General features: G+C 36.2%; 1 protein-coding gene and 1 long non-coding RNA gene across 3 annotated transcripts in view; both read right to left on the bottom strand.

Moving 5' to 3' along the window:
- Positions 1 to 27,945, bottom strand: part of LOC140166338 (uncharacterized) — a 155,155-nt gene that overhangs the window by 28,499 nt on the left and 98,711 nt on the right. The window contains exons 3-4 of one of the 2 annotated variants that reach the window (XM_072189781.1): positions 26,017 to 26,185; positions 21,614 to 21,772 (exon numbers count right to left, since the gene is read on the bottom strand). In XM_072189781.1, coding sequence (XP_072045882.1) covers positions 21,614 to 21,772; positions 26,017 to 26,185 — 328 coding nt within the window. The remainder of the gene's footprint in view (positions 1 to 21,613; positions 21,773 to 26,016; positions 26,186 to 27,945) is intronic. The other variant, XM_072189789.1, reaches the window with a different exon arrangement.
- LOC140166332 (uncharacterized) lies at positions 573 to 4,468 on the bottom strand. The gene is made up of 3 exons (XR_011860849.1): positions 4,270 to 4,468; positions 2,975 to 3,098; positions 573 to 650 (listed from the first exon to the last, which is right to left on the bottom strand). It is a non-coding gene; the product is annotated as an uncharacterized lncRNA (long non-coding RNA).

Here is a 27,945-nt window from a genome sequence, read left to right as displayed (position 1 = left end):
TTAATTATAACTTTACTTCTTTACATATTTAAGACACAAAACGATATTTTTTAAAGTCAACCATGAATGATTCTAGCATTTGGCTCTAATTTTATTTTTATTTTGTAAAAATTAAAATTAAATTTTCAAAAAAAGAAAGAAAAAGTTCTACAGTCGGTCTGATGAGACAGTTGATCGGACGAGGACAAGCAAACAACTTTTTTTGCCTAATATGAACACTATTAATGAACACTGCTGATTTACCAATAAGATTGTCCAGTCCACAGGTACATACACATAGTACATGCATGACCAACAACACTTCCATCTCTGCTAGAGCTGTAACAGAGTTAATATAGTCTGAATAGGCACATACATATAGTTTATCAAGGTATGGGTGTGGAGTATTTTGTAAACTTGATCAGGGTAAGGGTGTGGGCGTGTGGCCCAGGGTGCGATTGTGGTCAGTACATGTATTTCAAAATTATATGAGTTCCACTGTGGTAAAGTCGGTGGTGGGGTTCTTCTTTGTTGAAGGTGTATGTGGATTTGCAATGGCCGACGGGTACCTTTTCAGCTTAATTTGGTACATATCTCATTCTCTTCTCTTGCTTTAGCTTCTTGCTGCAGGTGGTTCCTTTCAGTTCCAGCATTACAAGTTCAAATTTCATCTGTAAAAAAATCAATTAAAAATATTTTTAATTTAATACATTTTTCTTACCAAGATTAAATTGAAAAATTAATCTACCAAGCCCACAAAGTGGCATGGAAAGAAAACATATCTTGGGCCCGATTTAGTAGCTTGGGCCCCACGCCCAGGCCTCCAGAAAATTTTCTGCTGTCTGGGAACTTAATGACAAGTGCTGAAAATTTTCTGTGAAATAACTGAAATAGGCCTATGTGCGCGGAGCGGACATCACGAGCGCGTAGCGGATATCACGAGCGCGTAGCGCGAAGTCCTAACGGCCGGGGTCCAGGGCCCGCTTAAGGGCCCTTGAAGCTCTCAGGGTTTAGATGCTCTCTCGTGCAATCTGAGCCTTATTTTGGAACAGTTTTCTATAAAAATTTACATCATATTAAAAAAAAAAACACAACTTAAAATTTCAAAGTATTACTATCAAAACTCAAAACAATTTTTTATTTATTTTTAACATTTTTTAGAAGTATTTTGCAACTTTGAAGAACCACTGAACCTATAATGAAGGGTTAGGATTATTCACAGATAATTTGAAAAAAAATGGAAAAAATTACGAAAAAAAATTACAGTTTGTTATCCTTAATATGCAAACCATTAACTTGTGTTTACCTCTTCATCTATCACATATTATAAATGCATGGAAAACCAATGCATCTATAATATGTGATAGATGAAGAAATAAACATAGTTAATGGTTTGCATATACAGGATAACAAACTGTAATTTTTTTTTTTTTTCTGATTTTTTTTTTTTTTTTTTAAATTAACTGTGAATGATCCTTGAAGTTTCATAAAAGGTCCAGTGGTTCTCCAAGGTCGCCGAAAACTTTGGAAAAAAAAATTTAAAAAAAATTTTTTTTTTTTTTTTTTTTTTTTTGCAATTTTTTTTCTGTGACCTCTGTGACCTTTCTGGGAACGCCGTTCCCGCGTTCCCGCGGTTTTTGGAGGCCTGGCCGCCCCAGACTTAGTAGTTCAGGCCCCAACTTATTAACTTGGGCACAAGATAGTAACTTGGGCCCTGGCTTTAGTAGCTCGGACCCCGACTTACTAAGTTGGGGCCTTGAGAGTTACTACGTCGGGGCACAAATTACTAAGTTGGGCCCTAAATTACTATTTCAGGGCCCTAAGTTTCTATCTTCAGGCCCCAAATTACTAAGTCAGGGCCCTGTGTTACTAAGCTGGGCCTAAAGCTACTAAGTTAGGGCCCTGAATCTCCTGAGATTATTTTTTTTTCTTTCCTTGCCACTTCTGGAGCTCCATAACAACCTGGAATATTGCAATGCTAAAATGATTCCATGAAATTTAAATGCTCTCATTTGATTTTGATTTTGAATTATGCATACGGTACATATTAAGCCAGGGATTTTTGGGCGGGCTCATGGTACCACCGAAATTCGTTACCGGGCAGGAAATACCCTGCCCGGGTGCCCGAAATTTAAAAAAAAAAAAAATCTCGGTTTTGTAGTGTCCCAGGACCTAGACCTAAATGCTAGGATCATTCATGGTTGACCTAAAAAAAAATTGCATGATTGTTTGTTTTTAATATAAAAATTGATAATTTGTATTCATGTCATACTCGATTAATGATATCAAAATGCATTCAAATTCAATAAACATCATGCAATTTTATTTTAGGTCAACCATGAATGATCCTAGGCCTAGGTCCAGGGACACTACAAAACCAAAAAATTAAATAACATAAAAAAATAAATAAAAAATAGATTTTTTCTTTGTTGCAATTTGGTACCGGTTACCCGCCGAAAAATGCACTGGGAACCCGCCGCTATCCGGGCACAAAATTACCTGAAATGTTGAAATTCAGTAACCAATGTTCATTCTATGTGATCCAATTATGCATAATGCACTTACTTGTAAGCGTTTCAGCAAACACTGTTGCCTTTGTCAACACTTGACGAGGAATGACATTTGATTGAATTATAATAAGAATAATTTGGTATATAATTTTACAGAGAGTAAGTGCAATTCAGCTGCAAGTAGGGGCGACTTGGCCTAAATGATGACTAAGTATTCTGGTCCTTCGATACCAGGGTCAAAATTCATGGGGAAAAGGCAATTCTCCCCAATTCTCCCAAAATAGCTAGCCCCCTTAGAAAAAAAAATTGTCAATGGCAAAATACACATGAGGGCTATTTTGATTGGAATCGGAATCTGTCAAAAATAGCTATTCAAAAAAGTATTTTGAGGGCTGCCCGGAACATACATTCATTTGCCTTAGACCTTACGGCATAATCCTTCATATAAAAACAATAAAAATTTATTAAACTCATTGTATGCGTACCAGATTTTTGATGATTCACAGTTGAGTTCTCCATACACCATGATTTGAAGTCACAATGAACATCTCCAGAATGCAGTTGCTGTAACTGTCCAGTTCACTTCAAGTTGACATCACTGATTACAACCTAGTTGTGAAAATTCAAAAAATTAGATTTTAAAATTGAGCAACTTTTAATAAGAGAATTTGCAAAGAATTTCGCAAAGATTTGCGTGAATCAAAGTTGATTCTTGCAAACGTTTGTAGTTTACACAGAAGATGATTTGCTGGAATCAAATGATTCCCGCAAATTTATTCTGCAAGAATCAATATTGATTCGCGCACTATTCGGTTTTTATTTGGCGGAAATTATTCGGCTTTTGTTACTGCGCGCATCAAAGTCCTTCTCACGATTGCGTAAATTCAAGCGTGCACCAGGGCTGTCAACTCTCACGCACTGGCTGGGAGTCTCACGCATTTGGTCATTTTCTCACGGTCTCACGCCAAGGTTGTATAATCTCACACCTAGTAAATCTCACGCAAAGAGCTGTAAAATGAGTAACATCTGATGCATCGTAAAAATAATTTGATGTCCCTAACCCCCCACCCCCAATCACACACACAAGTTTTAGATACTCAAACGTGGCTTACATAGCCATGGGTCAAAATGAACAGTGTATTTGCAAAAAATAATTCTTCCCCGGTAATGGAAGTGTCTCAAGCCTACAGTCTGTCCACATGTACAAACCAAATTTGTGGCATCGGGGTCGATGCTTTGTGTCACACGCGAATGTGACGCGTAAGGAGCGTGGTGCGCTCCATAAATACAAATCAGCAAGCAGCAGTTAGCGCGCCAAAGAAACTGAAATAAGTATTCTCATACCTCCAGTTTCCGAGGTCTATTTCACGGGGACTATTTACTTTGTACTTAAAGTGGACAGACTGTAGCAATTCCAAAAGTTGACAGCCCTGGCATGCACCGATCATTACATAATGCATAACTAGCGTAAACATTGCCCAACCGCATACAAGCCATTCTATATCATTACACGGTGTTATTTTTTCCGCCTTATATAAACCAAACAAACTAAATATATTTATTTTATTGCACCCGTGGTAGGCCTATTTAGGAGTCTAGCCTAGCATGCCTAGCCTCCGAACATGCGAATACTATCAATCATGCTATCGTTTTGCTTTGAAATTCAGTCAATCATGAGTCTTGACACTGTTCTTACCCCGTAAAAGATATGGCCTGTACACAATGAAGTAATCATGCACATCCTATGTATGTTTCAATGACACTTGAATACCATGCTTACCGTATTAAAATCCGAGGCAGTCGGTACTGTAGTTTGTACGGTGTGAATGCATGTCATCACTGTGGTGAGTGGTGACGATCTTTCCTCCTCAAAATCAAGGCAACTATTATGACTTGACGGCTGCAAATGGTCTCAGTGTGTTGCAAATATAAAAGTGTTTCCCATGAATACTTTCAAAGACATATACATCATCGCAAAGTTCATTAAAGAGTGAAAATTTGAGAAATATGTAAGGGCGATAACAACGGTAACTCAAAATTGACAGCAAAGAAGGTTTAAAACGGGGGATCCGATACACTTAAAAAAAAATGAAGACGCGTACGCGACGAGTGGATTTTAGCTGATTTTGTAGCTAGTTGTTAATTTGTTTGTTCGCTACATACAGGAACTTAAAAATAAACTGCCGAGTACTGGTTAAGCGTCAGATCAGGGCTCTGAAGTGTTTATCAGGTTTATGATTTCGCGTCTACGCGCGCAATGACGTAATCAAAATCTACTAAATATTCATATTTCACTGCTCCTGTTTTAGAACGTTGTTTGCTCCAGTCCTCAATACAGCACAGTGGAGCGGCCGTGCGTGAGTATTCGAGGACTGGAGGATCGAGTCTAGATCATAATACTAATCATGGCGTGTCCGTCCGTCCGTCCGTCCGCGCGCTATCGCGTGCGAGTGGCTCGCTAACGCGTGCTCGCGGTGCGTATAACGCGTGCGAGCGGTGCGCTATCGCGTAGTGCGCGGAGTACCGACGGGCGCAGTGCGAGCATCGGAAAGCATTACACTTACAGTGACTAACAGGTGCATCTCATCGGACCAATAGGCCTATTTTAAAGACATGATTAACATAAAATCATCAGTTATGGTAAGGCCTATGTAACCCGTTTGCGTTCACATTTCTCCCGATTGAATTGACGACCTACATCCAGACACTACTAGAATTTCGGGGTATTTTTGGGTCCTCCGATGTGGTAGCAGGACAGGGCTTGGAAGAGGCGAACGATGGGTTTTCAGATTATGGGTCCCGAAGTAAGCGTCACAGCTACAAAACAGAGTTGATAGTTGTGTCTTAATCATTGAGAGACGTATATCGTAGTAGTTTGAAAGGTCAGGACAAGTATTATGGGTAACGGGTGTTGGGTAATTGGAGATAGGCCTATCACGAGAACCGCCCAACACGAGAACCGCGAAATCTAGTTATATATATTATTATATATTACTATATATTATTATATATTATTATTATTATATATTATTATATAGATTTTATATTTAGATTATTTATATTCCTCTTTCTTAAAAGAAAGAGGAATATACATGACAATGTGTTGTTGCATTACTGGTCGATCTCGATAGGATTTTAGTCATAATCATCTTAACACAGGTACCTAATAGACCTGGGGTCTGCACTTCAGTCTCCGGCCGAAGGCGGTAGTCGAATTCGGCAGGCGATCATGCACGGAGACTTATAGGCTTGTGAACAGGTACTTTTATTAGTGTTGCTTTTGTATAATAGAGTGAACTCTCTTTCAACACTTGTTCCAAAGATTATAAACATACTCAAACCCATGTTCGCGGCATAATGTCTTAAGATAATGAGACTCACGGTAACGTTTTGTGTTTTGGATAAGATGTATGCAAATATTCCCTATGCATTAATAACATCAAGAACCGTCTCATCAATGTTTGGATGCGGGTATTGTATAAATACCTACTGTATATAGAAACGGCATACGAAGTTTGAATTAAGCCATTCTGATTATATTCAAGAACGTTGAATTGAATCAGTCTAAACAATCTACGTCACACAAGAATCGATCTTGGAGACCGACCCTTTTCAGTTCAAATACCTCTGAGAATAGAGAATTGAGGAAGAGCCTTAATTAAGCGTCTAGAAAATTGAATAATAGCTCCCTGTTGCATTGCATGAGATGCCCGGATGAGATGTTTTAAAAATCAGTAGACTTGGTATTCGCTACTTTAAGTCGGTGTCTTGTTTTTCGTGTTTCTGTAATGTGTCTGTGTACGATATAATGAAAGAATGAAAGAGTGAATAATACATCGAGGAAGTATCAAGGTGAGTTCAGCGAGACATATGAGGACACATCTTTAATTTCATTACAAAAAGAGGAAGAAGAAACCGTGAAGACGCCGCCGTTGTCATAATTGACTGTGCAGACATTCATTTCCTACCTCTACCGCAAAACTTATGTCAGGGTCTTTTTATACCAGAATATCAATCTTTGAACTAGGACAAATAATATCTTGCAGCTAATTCCACCTGTTCAGCATTAAATTGAATATCAGCACGGTGATATGTGTTTTTAAGCTCGAAAGATCAAACGTTTGGCCTTTTTTTTTATCGAACCAGTGTTCTAATCTCCTTTAGATTCTTTTTCGTATCTCTTTGTTACGGCGAAGCTATGACCCAACAACCAAGAGATATCTTTTAATAGCCAACAACTGGCATAAACATCTTTTCTCCTGTTTTTTCTGATTTGTATCGGTAAGTTCCGTAATCATCTGACATCAAATCTTTCTCATGGTTGGAAAGTCACCCATCAAAGGTGTCTACACTTTGCGGCCTGGTTTTGGAAGCGGTAGCCTACAGCTGCGTACAACTGAATTACTTCTGTACGTACATTTTAACTTCAGTCTATAATAAGTTGTGAAAAATGCAGAGCATATAACACACAGATGTTCTTCCTTAGCTCTTTCAGCATTGAAGGTTTCAGTTCATTTCTAAGTGTTGCTTCTGTGTAGTGGAATAAACTGCCGTTCAACAGTAAACTGTTCCAAAGGTTGTAAACAAGACTAAATTATCAAAAGCATATTCACGGTACAAGGTTCCAAGATAATGGGACAAAACTCTGTCAGGGTAACGTTTCATGTTTTGGATAAGATATCTGCAAATATTCCACATGCACTTATAACATCAAGAACGTCTCATCGATATTGAGTAGGTATTGTATAAATACCTGTTGTCGAAATGATTTCAGAACGTCAAGATTTTACAAATCAGTCTAAACAATCTACGTCACACAAGAATCGATTTTGAAGAGCGACCCTTATACTTGATCAAGTCAGCGACTACTTTACATTCTTGATTCAACTTTGCTCTTATCCCACTGGACAAAAATTACCTCTATTTTCAGTTCAAATACCTCTGAGAATAGAGAATTGAGGGAGAGCCTAAATTAATAATGGCTCTCTGTTGCATTGCATGGGATGCTTTAAAAATGTATTTGTTATTCGCTAATTTAAGTCGCTTTCTTGTTTATCATGTTTCTGTAATGTGTCTGAGTGCGATACAATTAAGGAGTGAATAACACATCGGGGAATAATCAAGGTGAGTTCAGTGAGACATATGAGAATACATCTTTAATTTCATTACAAAAGAGGAAGAAGAAACCGTGAAGACGCCGCCGTTATCAGTTGAGTTGTTTGAGGTGGGTAAGGTTATATTGAAATGTAAAAGGGTATAAACATCATCATATAAGTATTACAGGACACGAGATTGGTAGGCACAACACATACTCTACGGTGTGTGTGTCAATATCTCATAAATATATTATGCCAAATATGTACAAACAAGAGGTGTCATAATCAAGGAAAATTAATGCGGTATTGATACAACAAAACATTAGCTATATCAGGTAGATAAAACAGAAAAGCTTACATCAAGGGTTGTCTGCGTTATCATCCTGTCACTCTTTTCCGCTTAATTGTACGGAGGCTTCAGATTAGACAACAACTTTATAGCAAAAGTGATAGTATTGATGTCTTTCCAGCTTATGGATGCCCAATTCGATAGAATAACTTCTTTTTGTAAAGCTAGAATAGCTCAAGAGTTTGTGAGTAGGGAGTGTGAGGGTATGTAAGGTTGGGGATGAGATTATGTTGTTTTAAGGGGTGAGTAGGGGTGGGTGTGCCGTTTATGTGGGGAGGTGTTCTTTATTTACATACATGTAGGTTTATTGGTGCACAATCCGAGGTGATAAAATTATCCGAATTCAGAAAGTTTTCATTATACCGTAAAACCCCGTCTACAAGCATATAGTGTGCTTCTGATGAAAGCTACATTAATCCAGTCGCCATTATGGAGTTTGAGCAAATAAATTACGGATCCAACCATATACAAACAAGTATTATTTTAAGACCGATCTATTGTATTGGTATATTAACGCTCGCTTCGAATTAATTAAGCTTTTATAAAAAAAACCACTATATATGCTTGTAGACGGGGTTTTACGGTATATATTGAGTAGACGTATTTCGATACGTAATAAATACATCTACTCAATATAAAGGGTTCACAAAAAATAACTCCCCCCTTAAAATTACAAGACATTTTTTTGCATAACTTGACATACATTTCGTTGATTTGAACAATCTAAAAACCTGTGAATAAAGGAATCATTTTCCTACCCTCCCAAAGTTCTTTCCTTAAAGAATCTTTTTGTTTTGGCCAAAAATAATCACATTTTCCAAAAATGATGCTTTCAGAAAAAGTTGCACTTTACCACATCCTATACATTTAATGTACAAAAACATTCTCGATATCAATGTTTTGATTTATTTAATGGTGTTTTTGTTTTCTTTTAATTTTATGTATACGATTACCCAGTCACACATGCAATCATCTTGCAGTATAAAACAATGACTAATTGACATGTACAGGGTTTTTCTAGAAGATTTTATTGAGCCGGTGTTTCAAAAATGGTAAAATCAATTTAAGAGTTACAAAACATTTCTTTTCATAATTTAACATTCATTTTGTTAATTTGAAAAATTTAAAAATATGTGAATAGAGGCATCTTTTTGCTACCCTACCAAAGTTATCCTTTCTTAATTTTGTTTTGTTTTGGTCAAAAATAATCACATTTTTCAAAATTTGCGCTTTTCAACATCCCATACATGTAATGTACAAAACTTTCTCGGTATCAATGTTGCGATTGATTTAATTGGGTTTTTTCCTTCACCTTTTTGTCTCTGAACTCTGAGTCACCCATGCAACCATCACGTAGTGCAAAATAATGATTTGTTGAAGCTAATTTTGACATAAATGAGGATGTTGAAAAGTGCAACTTTTTCTGAAAGCATCATTTTTAGAAAACGTGATTATTTTTGGCCAAAACAAAAAGATTTTCAGACGAAAGAACGTTGGGAGGATAGAAAAACAATTCCTTTGTTCACAGCTTTTTAAATTTTTCAAATCCACGAAATGTATGTCAAGTTATGCAAAAAAAATGTTCTGTAATTTTAGGGGGGAGTTATTTTTTGTGAACCCTTTATATAATGCAAACTCTCATGACTTTGGATACTTTTATCACCTTGGACTGTGCACCAATAAACATACATGTATGTAAATAAAGAACACCTCCCCACATAAACGGCACACCCACCCCTACTCACCCCTTAAAACAACATAATCTCATCCCCAACCTTACATACCCTCACACTCCCTACACACAAACTCTTGAGCTATTCTAGCATTACAAAAAGAAGTTATTCTATCGAATTGGGCATCTGTCTGTAAGCTGGAAAGACAACAATACCATCACTTTTGCTATAAAGTTGTTGTCTAATCTGAAGCCTCCGTACAATTAAACGGAAAAGAGAAACAATAATAACGATAGGATTGTAGTCATAATCATCTTAACACAGGTACCTAATAGACCTGGGGTCTGCACTTCAGTCTCCGGCCGAAGAAGGTAGTCGAATTCGGCAGGCGATCATGCACGAAGACTTATAGGCTTGTGAACAGGTACTGTCATTGATTGGTTAGGGTTAGTTTAGAGTTGGGATTATAGGGTTAGATTTAGGGTTACGATTAAAGTTATGAATAGGCTTAGGGTTAGAGTGAGGATTAGCTTGCACAAAATAAATACATGAAGGTTGGCCCCAAAGTAGCTGGACAAATCAAAAGCTAGAGAGGGCTCAAACAAGATCAAAACGCTCATCAGAAAAGTTTCTAAGTATTAAGAACCGAAATCCTATCGTGATCGACCAGTAATGAGCATAAGCCATGTTGGTATGAAGGACAATGTCAACTAATGGCGCAGTTTTCAATGAACATTTCAAGTTGTGATTTTTCTGATTGAATTAAAAAGTTCAAATATACTGATATATCATGTCACAAGCTGCACGTAATTCAAACAAAAATAGTTTTTACACAGGCTACGCTTGTAAGCATTACCTTGGGAATTTTAGGTGTGACACGTAATATGCCTACGTAATTATTACGTATATGCATTTGTGAGTCAAATACAACTCATAAATCTTACAATAGGGTATGACAGATTACAAGTAGAATGATAGCCCCAGGAGCAATATTTTTCGGGTAGCAAATTTTGGATTTATGGGTTTTGATCCAATGGCTCGACGATCCTGGAGTCAAAACATGTAGCGAACATGGGTGAATATCGCTTTTGCAAAATACGACCGACTATAAATTAAGAATTACACGTATTTTTTCACGTGGGATCATCCCCATTACAACTAAATTGTACAATGTCAGTATTGATGATGCTTTTAGTGTATCAAGCACATTATTATTAATTGTGATAGCGTAATCTCATCAGATGATTACTCATTACACATGGAAAGACGCCCACTTTGAGGACATGACTACTTAACAGCAATACGTCAATATATTTAAAAGCAATAAACACTTGATACGTGTTATATTTAACTATTCTTACCTATACCCTTTAAAATCGGTAGATTTTTGTATTATTTCTGAAAGGACATCAAAATATAGCCAGGTAATAAATCAACATGTTACGTTGACCACGCTACATTTTACGTTGAGTAAAGTACGCTGACCGTGTTTTAAAAAGTACACTATTACAAGTCAGACGGGTGTTTTCTGATAACAACTTTACAGCAAAAGCGATGGTATTAGACTATGAGACATAGGCATTTATCTTTCACTTCCGTAGTCCACTCTTGGGCAGAACATGAAAACATAACAAATCAAGAGTAAATATATGTCTGAATTAATATCCAAAAAGTTCCCACGTTTTACTTTACTCATTTAGGAGTTATTTGGGGTTAAAATGTGTTTTCGTGATTTTTTCCATTTTTGCCCAAAAATGTCAAATATTAAAATAGCTGTAACTTTAAAAATATATTGAGTAGAAATTTAATTTCTATTGTAGATGTTACATGTAATATGGATTTTCAACACTGGTGAATAAAAATGTCACAGCACAACTCTAAAATATAAAAAAAAAAATGGCAAAAACCATATTTTTGTGCTATTTTGGCCATTTTTTACCTAAAAATGTAATTTTTGCATGGGATAAAAATAAATATATATTTTCTTGATTTAAAAAATATGTCATTATATCAACCTAGTTATTCTGAACAAAAAAGTTAATGATGGTGAATGTCTGTGACCTATAGTTTTTGATCTATGGCCCTTTCAAATTCATATATGGACTAAAATAGCATGTTTTTGTCAATTTTTCCAATATTAGGCTGAAAATGGTCCTTTTTTGTAATTTTAACAAAATTTTCATTGTTTGGAAAGTGGGAACTTCACATATATTATATTACTAGTTGTAGATCCAATGGTAGCTCGGTTTCCATGGCAGCAGCAATTATATCGGTCAATTTTACTAATTTCAATGCAGCAAAATCATTTTAGTCATCATTTTACTGCATTGAAAGTAGATAAAATTGCTGCTACCCCGGTAGTGGGCATACTAGTGGATCTTGAAATAGCTTACCATTAAAGTACAATTACATGTTCATATTATTAAGTGAAGTTCCCACTTTCCAAAAACAAGTTGGTTAAAATGGCCATAAAGGACCATTTTTGGCGTAATATTGGAAATATTGAACAAAAACATGCTATTTTAGTCCATATATGAATTTGAAAGGGCCATAGATCAAAAACTATAGGTCACAGACATTCACCATCATTAACTTTTTTGTTCAGAATAACTAGGTTGACATAGTGACATATTTTTTAAATCAATAAAATTTATATTTATTTTTTCCCCATGCAAAAATTACATTTTTAGCTCAAAATGGCCGAAATAGCACAAAAAATATGGTTTTTGCCATTTTTTGCCAAGTTGTGCTGTGACATTTTTATTCACCAGTGTTAGACATCCATGTAATATGTAACATCTAAATGAAATTTCTACTCAATTTATTTTGAAAGTTACAGCTATTTTAATATTTGACATTTTTAGGAAAAAAAATGGAAAAAAAATCACGAAAAACACATTTTTAACCCCAAATAACTCCTAAATTACACAGTAACGTGCAACTTTTGAAAGTGGGAAATGTTCTATTATTGATCAGTGATATAATAGCTATATTTTCATGTATAAACCATCCTCTACCCAGAAAGGGAGAACGAAAACTACTTTCTGAAGCACTTAGCAAGCCTTGTCCCATGGTCTATATATTGTGAACCATTTAGTGCAATCTCCATGACGCATAAGTTTCCCAAATTTATTTACACCATGTGATTTATTTGAGCCTAGAATACTTTGGTTAAAGTGAGTGCGTATCCGACGGATGGTCATTTGAAGCGAATTGCTGCATCGCGTATCAGATGCCTTAAGCGATAAAGGAAACACGTTGCTCATGCATTGCCGACTTGGAACAACTCGTTGTAAATATGTTAAAACCAATTGATTGGCATTGTCTAATAGAAACCTTTTAAATCCCATTACCAAATCTATAAAAGGGCTTCATCACAATACCCAACCTAAGTCACCAGGTGTTATTACAGCGGACACCTATCAAATGGCAATGGTTACCACTTACCAGTATTATATAGACAATGGGCCCTAATTTATTTATGTTGAATAACAGTACATTCATAATCTGTTTTCTGATTTCCTCTTGTACTATGTACTTAGTGGCTGCCTAGTCCCGGGGCCTAGTCCCGTTGACTAACCCGTGAAAGTGTAAAACCTCCGAATAGGTCTTCCGTACAAGAAACGGATGGCATTTTAGTAAATCCGTTGTTGTTCGTCAATGATCGTTTTATGTTCTTTTTATGTCCTGCTATTATCCGCCAAATGCGTTTCGTGTTAGGTGATGTTCGTTAAGTCCGTCGGCAAGTTTGTGCATGCACAAAACTTGAAACGGAGTGTACCGAATACACATGTTCGGTATTTATCCGATGTGTGTTCGTATGGTGCTGCATATTGCCGGAGTTTGTTCGCTCTCCTTTCGTTCATGTTCGTTCTTTGTTCGTTGCACTCGGCCCGTGTTCGTTGCAAATACGTTCCTGTGAGGCCTTCACCACCGGATAGCATATTTTTGCATTCGGTGATGTACGTTGATCCAGACCGTCTTAGCGTCACACTACACCGGATCGGTCTTCCGTATAAGAAACGGATGGTATTTTAGCAAATCCGTTAGTGTTCGTCAATGTTCGTTTTATGTTCTTCATATGTCCTGTTATTATCCGCCAAATGCGTTTCGTGTTAGGTGATGTTTGTTTAGTCCGTTGACAATACGTTTCAAGTTTTGTGCATGCACAAAACTTGAAACGGAGTGTGCCGAATACACATGTTCGGAAGTTGTCCGATGTGTGTTCGTATACTGTTCTGTATATATACCCTGGGTTTGTTCGTTATTCTTTCGTTTATATACCGCGGGTGTTTCGCAGGCGCTTGTGCTGGATGTAGGCCTATGGCGAACATGTGCATCGATCATGGGGGGGGGAGGACTTTCTGAACGGTGTGTGACGCAATATCATATTTCCCCCAGTACTTTAGTGACTGACAAGTAGAAAAAAGGGGAAAAGGAGAGAAAAAAAGAAAAGAAAGTGAGAAAAATTGAAGAGAGAAGAGAAGAGAAAAAGTTAAATTGCACGTAATTTAGTAGTAGACCTATGCATGTAAGTAGTATTGAGGGAGGGGCACTTTCTGAAGGGTAGAGGACGCAATATCAAATTCCTACCAGTTTTAGTGATTGACAAGAAAGAAAAAAGAAGAGAAAACATGGAAAGGTTAAATTGTATACGTTATTGAGTAGGCCCAGGACAGTAGTACTAGTAAGCCTAAGTATAGGCCTGTGATTATTATAGACAGTGCTTAAATGTGGTTCCTTGGCCCAAAAAGCCTGTGAAAATTACTGCCGGCCAGTCCATATGCAGGGCCCGTGATATTTTGTCACCAAAGTCAGTATTTAAGACGGACTTATAGGTCTATTCCTGACTTTAACATATCAATCCATGCATGCTTTACCTGAAATTACGAGTCTGAAGTCTTATATCTAAGTGTCAGTGGATCAGTGTAACATTTTAAATTTTGCAAATTCAAATCGGGCCTTCTTTTTTTTTTTTGTTTAAGGCAATAATAGTGTAAAAATGATGCACTAAAAACAATTTTCCAAATTTTCCATTTTTAAAACTAAATTTATACACAATAGGCCAAGGCCTAATAATGTAAATATGCCCTACAGTCATTAATGCAAATGGCTTTAATTGGACCTTCATTTTCAAAAATGGACAAGTCTTCCTTTTTGCTTCTGCTATGGACATCCACGTGTTATTTTTAAAACAATTGTTTATATTATACAATAATGGTGAAAACTTTTTAATGGCTTCAATTAGGCTTTCGTTTCTTTCGGTACTAAAAGAGTACCCAATAATAGTGCTAAAATTGATCCAAAAATGACAAATGGCTTCAATTGGGCCTTCATTGTCCAAAGGTTTCTCACCTCTATTGCCCCCGGACGCTGGTTGCCCTGATATATCAGATTTGTAGCCCTTTTGTACTTATTAGCCAATATTTGACCATGTTCGTCAAAATTTACCCCCTTAAAAGTTGTCTTTCCCCACTTTGTTCACCCTCTGAAAAAGTGCTTGCTACGTCACTGCCTCTAAGGGGTCAAAAACCCTCTCAAACACCCTCTCCTCCCCCACGTTTCTGATAGGGTGGACGTCCCTGTTGGTGCCACATGCGACGGATTCGCCGGTCATTTGTCGGACGTTGAACGATTGAATATAAAACGCCTGCAGGATTATTAGCGGCCACAACGCATAGAGAGACGAACGGGAATCGGACCCCAAATCCGGACATTTGTCGGACGTTGACCCCCCAAATCCGGTCATTTGTCGGACGTTGAACGATCGAAAATAAGACGCCTTCAGGATTATTAGCGGCCACAACGCATAGAGAAACGAACGGGAATCGGACCCCCAAATCCGGTCATTTGTCGGACGTTGAACGATCGGATAAAAGACGCCTGCAGGATTATTAGCGGCCACAACGCATAGAGAGACGAACGGGAATCGGACCCAAAATCCCACCGAATCTTCTGCCGGACTGGTGATTTTTCCACCGAATAAAATATTTTTGTATTCGGTGATGTACGTTGATCCAGTCCGTCGTAGTGTGACAGACCTATTATGGGGGTATGGGGTGAGAAACAGATTGGATGTAAATTCTACGCAATAAAACGGACCACTGGTACGGTGATATGGTTTTCAAGCTCGGCAGATCAAAAGTTGGGTCTTATTATCGAACCAGTGTTCTTATCTGTTTTAGTTTTCTTTGTGTTGTCTTGAGACAGAACACTGTAGTTTTGTCAGTCTATTGATTGTGTACACTCTGCAGACGTTATTAGGATACACTGCTTGATGAAAATTGCAGGGAACATAGCATAATGTACTACCGATAAACCAATTTAGAATTGATTGCTTAGATGTAAATGCGGGATGTAATGTAACCGAATGCAGAAACAGAAATGAATATAATTATAGTGCAATTGCGATTAATACTCAAGCAGGATAATAGATGATTTTTGTGAGGGTGACCCAAGTTACAGGAGATATATAAAACAACACTGTGTATGTGTTTAATGTATCTACCATTCCTTTGTGCTGTAAATCTCATTTTCTTCTTGAGAGGCGCTATCTAACTTTCGGGCAGAAAATCTATAAACTTCCATTACAAAAAATCGTAGAGACCGTCAAAATAATAAGATTGAATCAAACCTGTGACCGTAAAAGAATTGTCTGCATCATACCATGAACGTATTTGAATTAATCTTACTTAAGTGTCAAATAATAAAACCATAATTGACTGTGTAGACATTCATTTCCTACCTCTTGCGCAAAACTTGGTAATGTCAGGGTCTTTTTCAATATAGATCATCAGTTACTAGAATAACAATCTTTAAACTAAAGGCAAATAATATCTTGCTGCTACAACCGTAAGTCAACTGCTTCCGATTCCACCTGTTTCGCATAAAATGGAACACTAACATACAGTTTTCAAACTCGGGAGATCAAACATTGGACCTTTTTATCGAGCCAGTGTTTGTATCTGTTTTAGTTGTCTTTTCCGTACTCCGTACTTCTTTGTTATGTTGAAGCTATGACCCGCAAACACAGAGATACCCTGTGGAAGACAACAACTGGTTGTTCCTGGGTTTTTTTTCTGATCTATATCGGTAAGTTATGGTTTGAAAGTCGCTGATCAAAATTAGACAAAAGTGTCTAAACTTTGCGGTCTCGTTTAGGTACACGACGGCATTACTACTTTATGTACATTATTAACGTTAGTTAAGTTTGTGAAAAACGCAGGGTTTCAGTTCTTTTATTAGTGTTGCTTCTGTATAATGAAGTAAACTCTCTGTCAACACTTGTTCCAAAGATTATAAACATACTCAAACCCATGTTCGCGGCATAATGCCTTAAGATAATGAGACTCATGGTAACGTTTTGTGTTTTGGATAAGATGTATGCAAATATTCCCTATGCATTTATAACATCAAGAACCGTCTCATCAATGTTTGAATGCAGGTATTGTATAAATACCTACTGTATATAGAAACGGCAAAAGAAGTTTGAATTAAGCAATTCTGATTATATTCAAGAACGTCAAGATTTTATAAATCAGTCTAAACAATCTACGTCACACAAGAATCGATCTTGGAGGCCGACCATTACACTTGAACAAGTCAGCGACTACTTTACATTCTTGATTCAACTTTCCTCTTATCCCACTGGACAAAAATTACCTCTATTTTCAGTTCAAATACCTCTGAGAATAGAGAATTGAGGGAGAGCCTTAATTAAGCGCCAAGAAAATTGAATAAAGGCTCCCTGTTGCATTGCATGAGATGTTTAAAAATCAGCAGACTTGTTATTCGCTAATTTAAGTCGGTTTCTTGTTTATCATGTTTCTGTAATGTGTCTGTGTGCGATACAATTAAGGGATGGGGTATGAACGTTTGGACAGTATTTATTGTGGGACATTAGAGCACATCAGACATATCGAATTGCATTCTGAATACGAAGAATGTCCTTCTGATATCAAATAATTTTGATTTTTTGAAATTCGCAATGTAATACACATTTTATGGCAAATGATTAAAAATTGATATTTTTGATATTTAACAGTACTGAAGTAAACTTTATAAATCTGATGATTTATACTTAAAGTGTATGTAGGTGGGATGAAAAGCCGACGATCAATTGAAAATTTTGACCTTTCGTATTGAAGATATGGATTTTTTCCCAAAACACCCAAAAAATTAGGTCTTTTTGGGAAAAAAATCCATATCTTCTGATATATATCAAAAATGTGAACAATATCAAATTTTAATAATTTGTCATAAAATTTGTATTATATCGTGAATTTCATAAAATGAAAATTATTTGATATCAGAAAGACATTCTTCGTATTCAGAATGCATTTCGATATATCTGATATGCTCTCATGTCCCACAAAAAATACTGTCGAAACGCTCAAAACGCTCATGCCAGATCCCTTAAGGAGTGAATAACACATCGGGGAAGAATCAAGGTGAGTTCAGTGAGACATATGAGAACACATCTTTAATTTCATTACAAAAGAGGAAGATGAAACCATGAAGGCGCCGTTATTGAACTGTTCAAGGTGGTAAGGTTTGTCACTGCTATATATTGAGATCTAAAAAGGGTAGGCATCATAATATTGGTAGACAGAACACGTATGTGTTGTGTCTGCCAAGCAAGTAAAAGTGGTATCATATAAATGAATAATCAATACGTGAATAAATATTTGATATTACAGGCCATCTGGCTATATAACCTTTATATATGGTCAAGGGTTTGACTGCGTTATTATTCTTCATAGCTTGCCTCCTCAGTCGGTCATAATGTTTAATTACAATTAGTGCAAGGTATTTCATATACACAATCCGTGCTGTTAATAGGATCTATTTTGTCCTTTGGGTGGACCAGAAGTTTCCTGAGACTATTGTCAGGCTTCATAGCCGTCGCTATACCATCTTTTCTGAAAATTCTATTGGCCTTCTCCGCAAGTCCTTCCACATATTGTCAGCCTGCTACGCTCCTAAGTCATTCTTACATGTTTCTCATTTGCAATTTTGATTTTCTGAGTAATAAACCCATAATTCATCAAATTGTCAGCCGCATTTTTCATTAACTTGTGGAATATACATCTCTTTTGATATTCCACAAGTTAATGCAGAATGCGGCTGGAAATTTGATGAATTATGGGTTTATTACTGAGAAAATCAAAATTGCAAATGAGAAACATGTAAAAATAACTTAGGCATTTAGTGTAGCAGGCTGACGATATGGAATAACCACAAGTCCTTTTGTTTGGATGTCATTGTCCTTTTTCTTATTAGGTTTCTTTGCCTGTTTCTTATCCATTTTTCCTGCACTTGTTTGAACGACCAATTTGGGTAATTTAGCCTGGACAACAGGAATTTGATTGTTTAAGCTAACAAAAAGAAAGTACCTAAAATGGTCAAGGCTAGTTTGATTATAATGCTTTATGTTTAATATCCGATCAGCAGTATATTGGCTAATTGAGGGACACATCTTGTGTGTCCAGATTTTCTCATGTAAAAATATTAAATTATCACAAAGTTTAATACAAGGTAATTACCAATAGACAATCACTGAAAAGCATACCAATTCATCTCCAGGTCAATCCTCGCATCCGCATTAAGGCGAGTGGGCGGCGAGAGCCACATATGGAAAGGTTTCTATACAAAAACGATTCTCTTACAAACGCAGAGTTTCTACCTCGTTACACCTGAGCACACATTTTCGTCCAAGAGCTTCCATGCAGAGAACAGCAAGCAGTCAATTGTCTCCACCACAGTCTTTGATTACACTACACGGTAGAGTGCATAGCATCGTATTAGCTGTGGAGCTTCTAGCTGGAAAATGGGCCTCTGTAATTGGTTTTTGTTGAAAAATTCTGATTGGATGAAGGGAACACTTGAAAGTGTTCCTTTCATCCAATCAGATTTTTTTTAAATATCAAACGAAAGCTGACACTTCCTCTAAAAACACCTTTCGTCACTAGGTCAACAGATAACGCAATTCAATGTTATAACAAGGCGAATGTGGTAAATCTGTTGAAAACTAGCACATTTTTTGACCAAAATGTAGGTTTTAAAAGTCAAAACCTCAGGTGTTCCTTACAATATTTGTCAAATTTTATGTCATTAAATGAAAAAGCACACTTATATTGTCCATACACTAGCGTCACTAGAATGAGCAATGGCTAATTCTCTTTAAATTACAAATCTTGTGCAAAAAGTTACTATTTTTGCCTGTTTTGCCATACGGTTGTAAATTCAATGAACTATGACTTTGCTTAAGAGCGCTTACAAATTGATATGTATTTTCCAGTTTTAGCCATATAACTAAATATATCCATTGTACTTCTTTTAAACTACTAGTACATTGATTTTATAGGAAATGAGTCATGACAGCCAATAATCGTATTTATATTTGCATAGGTCTTGCAGTTCTTGGGATACGGCTAATTATATATCAAAACGAAAGGTTTTTGGTGGTTTTTAGTCTCCCGAGAAAAATTATGCACATTGGGCGTAAAATGACACTCCTTACATCAAGCCTTGAGATCTCCCTACAGAACCCGTACTATATTTTGCTCTTGTATGTCAACTTTATTTGTCTCAATATTTGAGTGCAAACAGCGCTGTTATGCTCCGCACCGACCCCACCTTAAATTCAATCAGTTATTATAAGACGCTAACTATTCACGGCGTTTCAATTGAAACAAATTCCAAGAAAGCAAATAATGAGTTTTTATTATTTTCTGCCTGTAGCAGCATACAACCTTTACGGTAGATAAGGGTTTTTTGAATTTCTTTATTTCACCGTCCTAAAGTAAGGCTAATTTTCCTTATTGCTCCATTGTCTAGTCTTAAGATGTGATCAGGTATTCATAAAGCTTACAAAATCTTTGCAAAATAATTGTTAAATATTTTGTTCATATAGCTTCGAAGCACTGTACAATAGCAACGCACGAGGAATTAATTTAATCAAATCACACCGAGCTTACTGTACAATAGCAACGCACTTGTAGCTTAGCTTAGCTTAAGAAAGTCTATTATAATATTAGAAAACTTGCGATTTCGTACGCCAGTCGATCTATTCAAAATCCCTTTTCTGTCTGTATCGAAGAGAGGTCGCGTATTTAGCCAGTTTTAAAGATTTTGCACGTACAAAATTAACGTGGAGACTACGTTGAAAATGCACAAAATTTGTCTATTTAAAAATATATTAAAGAGTGTAAAAGATAATGAACATACGACGGAAAGTCTAACTATTGGTATGATCCTTTTTATTTGTAAGAAATCATTATAATAAAGCAACATTGAGGTGTGAAAATTTGACTTCATTCATACGCGCAGTTCATACGTAGTGACTGTCCATTGAAATGCGTGTGAGATTGGCTGTATGAAAAATTAGATTGCGATTTGCCTTTTTGATACAAACGCACGGTATATACGCGCGGTAAAAGTTGAAATCGACATTTTTACGGCATCACGACGGTTCATGCCTAATTTACGTCACGACAAGGTCTTATTTTGAAAGTAAAGTCATGATATATGGACGCAGTGGTCCTTAATCTACCAAAATATTTGTTTTTAGCAAGCATAATATTTGGAAAGCACTGAAATACAATTAATTTAAAGCAGAATGTTAACCTTGGTTTTTAGTCAAAATCATGACGTATTGAAGTAGACATAAAATTTCAAGCGCTTCGCCCTCTAGTGACCAGATCAGATGTTAGTCTTTGTTCCACCCGCCTTGTTCTCCTTCGTGACGAATGAGCACAATCCAGTTTGGAACCGAGACTAGCAATGTTGAACGCCGTTTTGAACGCCGTATAATTGCACGGTCCACGCAGCAGGTAACATCGCAATCTCTATATAAAGTAAAGCTGTATTTCTCGCACGAAAATTGGAGCTTATAATGGAGGAAGCTATTGTGTATTTAATATCAGTTTGGTGTTATATGTTAAGCTATATCTTATTGTATAACAGTTTTACTAAGTCTTGAAACAGAAATATTGTCCTACTCACCGTAAGGACGTGCGATTGGGCATCAATCTCATGTGCTGCCCTTGCCGCCCCCGCCGTCTCCGCCCCGTCTCCAAATCCCCTCTCCTGGCCGTTAGGTTTCTTTGAGAAAGCTTTAAAGGGTGGTATTACCCGCTCCACTGGTGGCGGTACCAAACAAGCCTGTAACAATATGATGACGTCATTATTAGTTACCGTAGTAACGAGTTAATGACGTCACCACTATTTACCATAACAATTGATTTAAATGACGTCATCACTAGCTATCATGGTAATATTCGCTATTTTAACGATGAAGGACATGCAGTGATGTTTGAGTGCTGAAGTAGCTTCGTGCGCACGTAGTGAATGGATGGAGAGGGGTAGGAGAAGGGGTGACTGAGACGACCTTTTGGAATGATGATGAAAGTTTATTTATGATATCAAAAGAGTGGAATTTTTATATAGAAAAATGACAGGATTAGTCTTTCGTACGTGGGCGCCGCACGTAAACACGTGACGTCATTATAATGTCAATCAATTTTATGTGACGCAACGGTATTCAAATACTGTGACTGTGAGCTTTCGTATCACAAAATACGCGGTACGTTCTTCAAACTGACCGACACTTATTAAATTCGAACATAACGCTTTAATGTTGCGGTTTACTTTGCAGTTGGAGCACCGTAATGACGTCACGTGCTTACTTACCGCGTCCACGAGCAATAAACTAATCCTGTAGACAGATACTGTACTTGAGATGGATGGAATGGGTCTTTTCGTTATTTTAATTCGCCGTAGAAGTTATGATGTAACAGGATTAACTACTATAGCAATAGGTGAAGAAAACAATTTTTGAATATATCGCCCTGCACTAGCACTAGTACGTTAACGCGGTACCTCTTCATTAAACCATAGATGTTAAAGGACAGTGATATTATTGATATTACATTGTATTAAACTTTGTGATAAGACCTGTATCGTAATTCTATGGAATATTCATATCATCATGCTGATCACTCGCACCTGTACGATTAGTATCTTTAAGAAGAGCGGTATTGTATTCAATCTATGTTTGCAGACATACACAGGTGATGAGTGCAGGGTGATATATTCATTTGTTTTCACCTATTGCTATGGTAGTTAATTCTGTTACATCATCACTTCTACGGTGAATACGGACAAATACATTCATGCAAATGAGACAACATACAAACACAATTACAAAATAAACAAAACCATATTCTAAGTGGCCATACAGACTCCGAATATTAGACGTAGAATATTCGACGCAACATGTCTTCGTTATTTTTATCTATTCCCATTCTACATTCTATAATGGCGAAAAATAACGTACTTTTACAAGGCAAAAAGCAGCTTTTCTAGGCATTGTTGACATGGTGCCTTCGCGAAAGAAAGTTTCCTACTATAAATACCTAACTTTTGAGATGGTATGTAAGTTTGAAGGTGCAAAATTAACAATAAGGCGCCCGGTTATACCGGTTATACCGCCGCGTTCAGCAAGTCATCATCACGACACTTGTAAACAAACTGTCCTCGAGTTTGATTGACAGATGACGTCAGACGCGATAAATTCTTTTTATCTCTGTCTTTCATTATATTTCCAGTGATGATGAACTTCTACCGAATGTTTGATGACGTAAAATCGATAATGTGTTACGTCGAATGTCTGGTAGAAATATATTATCGACTTTACGTCATCAAACGTTCGGTAGAAGTTAAACATAACTGGGAATATAATGACGAAGACGTGTTACATTGAATATTCTACATCCACTAAAAAGTCTTTAGCGGCCCTAAGATTCAAGAAAATCGTTTTCCTTTTATGTAATTATACTGCGTATGAAACCGGAAGGTCTTGCGAACTCTTACTTTAGCGTACAGCAACCTTTTAACAGTGTCTTGTCATATCCTTTTACTTTAGTACATGAATCTGCTCGATATACTAAGAGCTTCTGAACTTATTTCAGCGAAACATTATGCAACGTATGGCGTTACGTGTTAACCAAGATGAAATATGCATGTATTTTGATACGTTGCTGAAGTTCTTAAAGTTGCCTGCATTTATCCTGATGTCCATAATAACAATGATGCTTTTATATCTATTGTTTCAGTTTAAACAAGTGAACACATAAACGCGTAAAACACAACTTTCTGTGGATAAGGACTCTCAACTTTGGAAGAACTGGCCCAATGCATTTATTGTCTTGGTAAAGTCTAGTTTGTAACAATAACTAGTTTCAAGGTCATTACATTCGTAGCAAAAGTTTCTTTTTGAGGTAATACAGAGAAATACATTCATGCAAATGAGACAACATATAAACACAATTACAAAATAAACGAAACTATATTCTAAGTGGCCATACAGACTCCGAATATTAGACGTAGAATATTCGATGCAACATGTCTTCGTTAGTTTAATCTATTCCCATTCTATTTCAAGTAATGTTGAACTTCTAACGAATGGTTGATGACGTAAAATCGATAATACATTTCTACCAGTCATTCGACGTAACATATTATCGATTTAACGTCATCAAACATTCGGTAGAAGTTAAACATTACTAGAAATAGAATGTGCATAGATTAAATAACGAAGACATGTTGTATCGAATATTCTACATCCACTGACAGTATGTAGCGGCCTTAAGATTCAAGAAAATAATTTTTTCTTTTATATAATTTTACTGCGTATGAAACCGGAAGGTCTTGCGAACTCTTATTTTAGCGTACAGCAACCTTTTAGCAGTGTTTTGTCATACCCTTTTAGTTTAGTGCATCAATCAGTTCGATGTACTAAGAGCTTTTTAACTTATTTAAGGGAAACGTTATGCAACGTATGGCGATACGTGTTAATTACCAAGATGAAATATGCACGTATTTTGTTGATGATAAAGTTGCATGCATTTAATATCCTGATGTCTATCATAACAATGATGTTTTTATAGCTATTGTTTTCGTTTGAACACCGCATTAACTCTCTTCACGCGGGTGGCGACTGCAGACGACAAGTTTCAAAACTTTTTTAAAAATTCAAAAATTTCAGAAATGTACATTTTCATGACCATATTTGGAATCAGCATGAAAAATGCATTAAAATGAGTACAAACACGCCTAGTATTGATCCAGTAGTTCTTAAGATAGCTCTTGATATTTTGAGAAAATATTTCAAAACTTGAACTTTTTCCATTGAAGCGCATGGCTAGCACGCAAAGCATTAATGATGAAATAAAATTGAAGGTAGCAATTAAGGTTAGCAACTATTATAAACTGTTGCGATTTGGTATTTGACAGAATCTTGCGAATGGTAGTGAGCTTTGGCAAAAATTGCATTGATCATTTCATAGCGAGTGTGTAGAAGAATTCAAATATCACAGATATACTTTTGTAGTTCATGTGGTTCTTGAGTCATGTTGTAAAGAAGGCTGAAACAACAACACCTTTGTAAAACGTACATAACTCATTAACACCAATAAATCAAGCAAGTTTTCAAAGTATATGCTTTGTAGAATGAACTTTTTCAAAAAAAAAAAAAAAAAGTGTTATTTTTCAATAATTGATTTAGATAATGAAAATCGATTTTTCAGCTGCTTCGACCAACTATACCTTGTCTGCCCTTAAGTAAACACATAAAAGCGTAAAACACAACTTTCTTTGGATAAGGACTCTCAACTTTGAAGAACTGGCCCAATCCATTTCTTGTCTTGGTAAAGTCTACCTTGTAACAATAACTAATTGCAAGGTCATTCGTAGCAAAAGTTTCTTTTTGAGGTCTTGATTTTTTTTTGTTCTGATCTGTGAAACCTAACCATTATAGTCATGCAAGCCCATGCATACATGGAAGCAATATGTATTTGGTGCAAACACATTACCAAACAACCATCAAATTAACTATCACATAAAGTAACGAATTGATTATTTGTTCCTGTTAATTGTCAACATGAATAGTGATCACAATTTGACGGCAAAGTCAAAACATAAACACATCACAAAATTAAAAAAAAACCCATATTTTCTGTTTATATCGGTAATTCATTCGTTTCTATAGCAAGCAAAATTAACAGCAGAAATAATGCTACGTCACTTAATGCAATTTTACTTTGCATCTTTTCTCGGCATTTTGTTCGAATTGAAATAATCATCATGTCATTAATTTTAGAGCTATATACACAAAATAAGAACTATCAAACTGTGTAAGTCGTTTATGGGTCTCCTTGCTATTGCAATTTCAAATATTGATCTACACGATGTGGTATTCTACAAAACAAGGGAAAGTACTGTTTTTGTGATATGTTTATATATCAATATGGTTTATAATACAGGGAGATCACTGTAGACAAGTGTTAGAAAGAGTACAGTAAACTTCAGACAAACAAACAGACAGAAGAGCAAGCAAAATTCCGTACCTGCGAGTCAAATTTGGCCGCCAGCATGTGTGATTCGGTGGGTGTTATATTGCCGCTAATTGTGGCTGATCTCGAATGTAGACTTTGTTCGGACGAAGTGTTAATAGTCCTACATTGACAAGCCATGAAGAGACGCTGTAACTTGCTCAGCATTCCACCAGACCCAAATCTGAAATGAGTCGATAAGTAACATGGTAAAATATAAATAAAATTAGGTGTATGAAAAATAAACTTGGTTACCTACCCGTAATGCATTTCTATTAAAGAGATCGCATGCTTCGCAAAGTAGTGAAAACAACATCATACTTGATGACGCAGTTAAATGTGCGCTGGTAAGTGATGGAACGATGTACGCGGGTATGATACATTTGAAATCACGTGATATTTAATGGAATAATGGCGGATGGGAAAAATAGTAAAAGCGTCCATGACGATACCAATTAGACTTTAGTTTTGAACCAATTGATCGTATATCACAGCCTGGTGTTTATTAATTGATCTCCAGTATCTATTTTGGAGAGTACTAATGGCGTTTAAATAGATTAGTAGCATCACTAGATGGTATAACACTCTATTTGAGTGCAGGTAAAGCGATGTAAAGCAGATGGTGATACACCATTTTATGCATCGTGGTTTTACACACAATGCAATCAGCATAGTCTTCACTAAACTCAAGTTATATATTTTACGAAACACTGAACCATTACCAAATACGTTAGTACTTAACTGCGTGCATTTCTAGTTCTATAATACATTTCGCACATGCAGGTTTATGATGGAAATATTATGTATAATATTCATGCTTTTTGAAACTGTATTTAGTTAACTAATGTTTCCATGTTAACATTGCCACACAGAAATGGCAAATAAACTGATATCATTTGAACGGAGTTCATAAAGATAACTTAAAACGCCAACTTCCTCGAAAATTAAATCTTTGGTAGAAGTAAGTGATGTAATATAAGTCATCTATACGCAATTCTAGAAATTAAGGAGTGTAGCCTATACTATAAATGTCAAAGATTGAATAACTGTGGGCATATGACGTTAGTATAATTTTATAATCTAGTCGTAGGCGACGAGCGATAGATTTTGAACCAATGAAGATGATTGTTGATAAAAGCACCATTAGTAAATAGGACGATAATTGGTTGGAGTATGAATCCAGCCTCGTTCAAACTTATTTAATAGAATTGTAACTGGTCTTAATGTGTCAGGCACTAAAAGTTTTTAAGATAATTTCTTATTTAGTATTTTTATCAAAGTATCTTGCTTCGCTAGTCCAATATGCTATTCCAGTTGAAATCCATACACATGGAAGACATGATCTTAATCTCCCACACAGGGAGTGCGAATTTCAAATGGGGGTTACCTGAATGAGTGACTCCATTTGAAATCTACACCCCTTGTGTGGGAGATTAAGGATATATCTTCCATAGGGGTGGATGGGTTTCAACTTGAATACCCCAATTTAACATATTGATATGTGATGTGATCAAGCAAAATCAGTCGGAAGTCGGAAATATTGATTTTAATATAGGCAAACAAATGAAATATTTCCTTTTGTTTCCTATTGTTTTGGAAACTCTTTAACTGCTCATATCTTTTGAACTGGTTGTCCAATTCCAATGGGATTTTCTGCAAAATGTAACTTCGCAAATGCCTGTTACAATCCAATAAGAAACTGAAAATTGTTTATGACCGACGACTATATTTTGCTTGATCACGCCACATTTTACGTCATGCATATGAAAACTTTTTTAAATTTGCTATTTTCAAAAATTCGGATATCGAAACAGCAACATTTTTCACAATGATGTAAAAAGTCTTATAGACATTGGTATGGCCTTCAAGCGCACCGGATCATTCATCGTGATCAGTTTTTGGAAATATATATTTCCTACATTACGTGCAAACGAACGTCAAATA

The sequence above is a fragment of the Amphiura filiformis genome, chromosome 1, assembly GCF_039555335.1.
Source record: "Amphiura filiformis chromosome 1, Afil_fr2py, whole genome shotgun sequence".
In the NCBI taxonomy this organism is placed as follows: Eukaryota; Metazoa; Echinodermata; class Ophiuroidea; order Amphilepidida; family Amphiuridae; genus Amphiura; species Amphiura filiformis.
The sequence above is the reverse complement of the archived record's forward strand: the minus strand, read 5'-3'. Positions and strand labels throughout refer to the sequence as shown.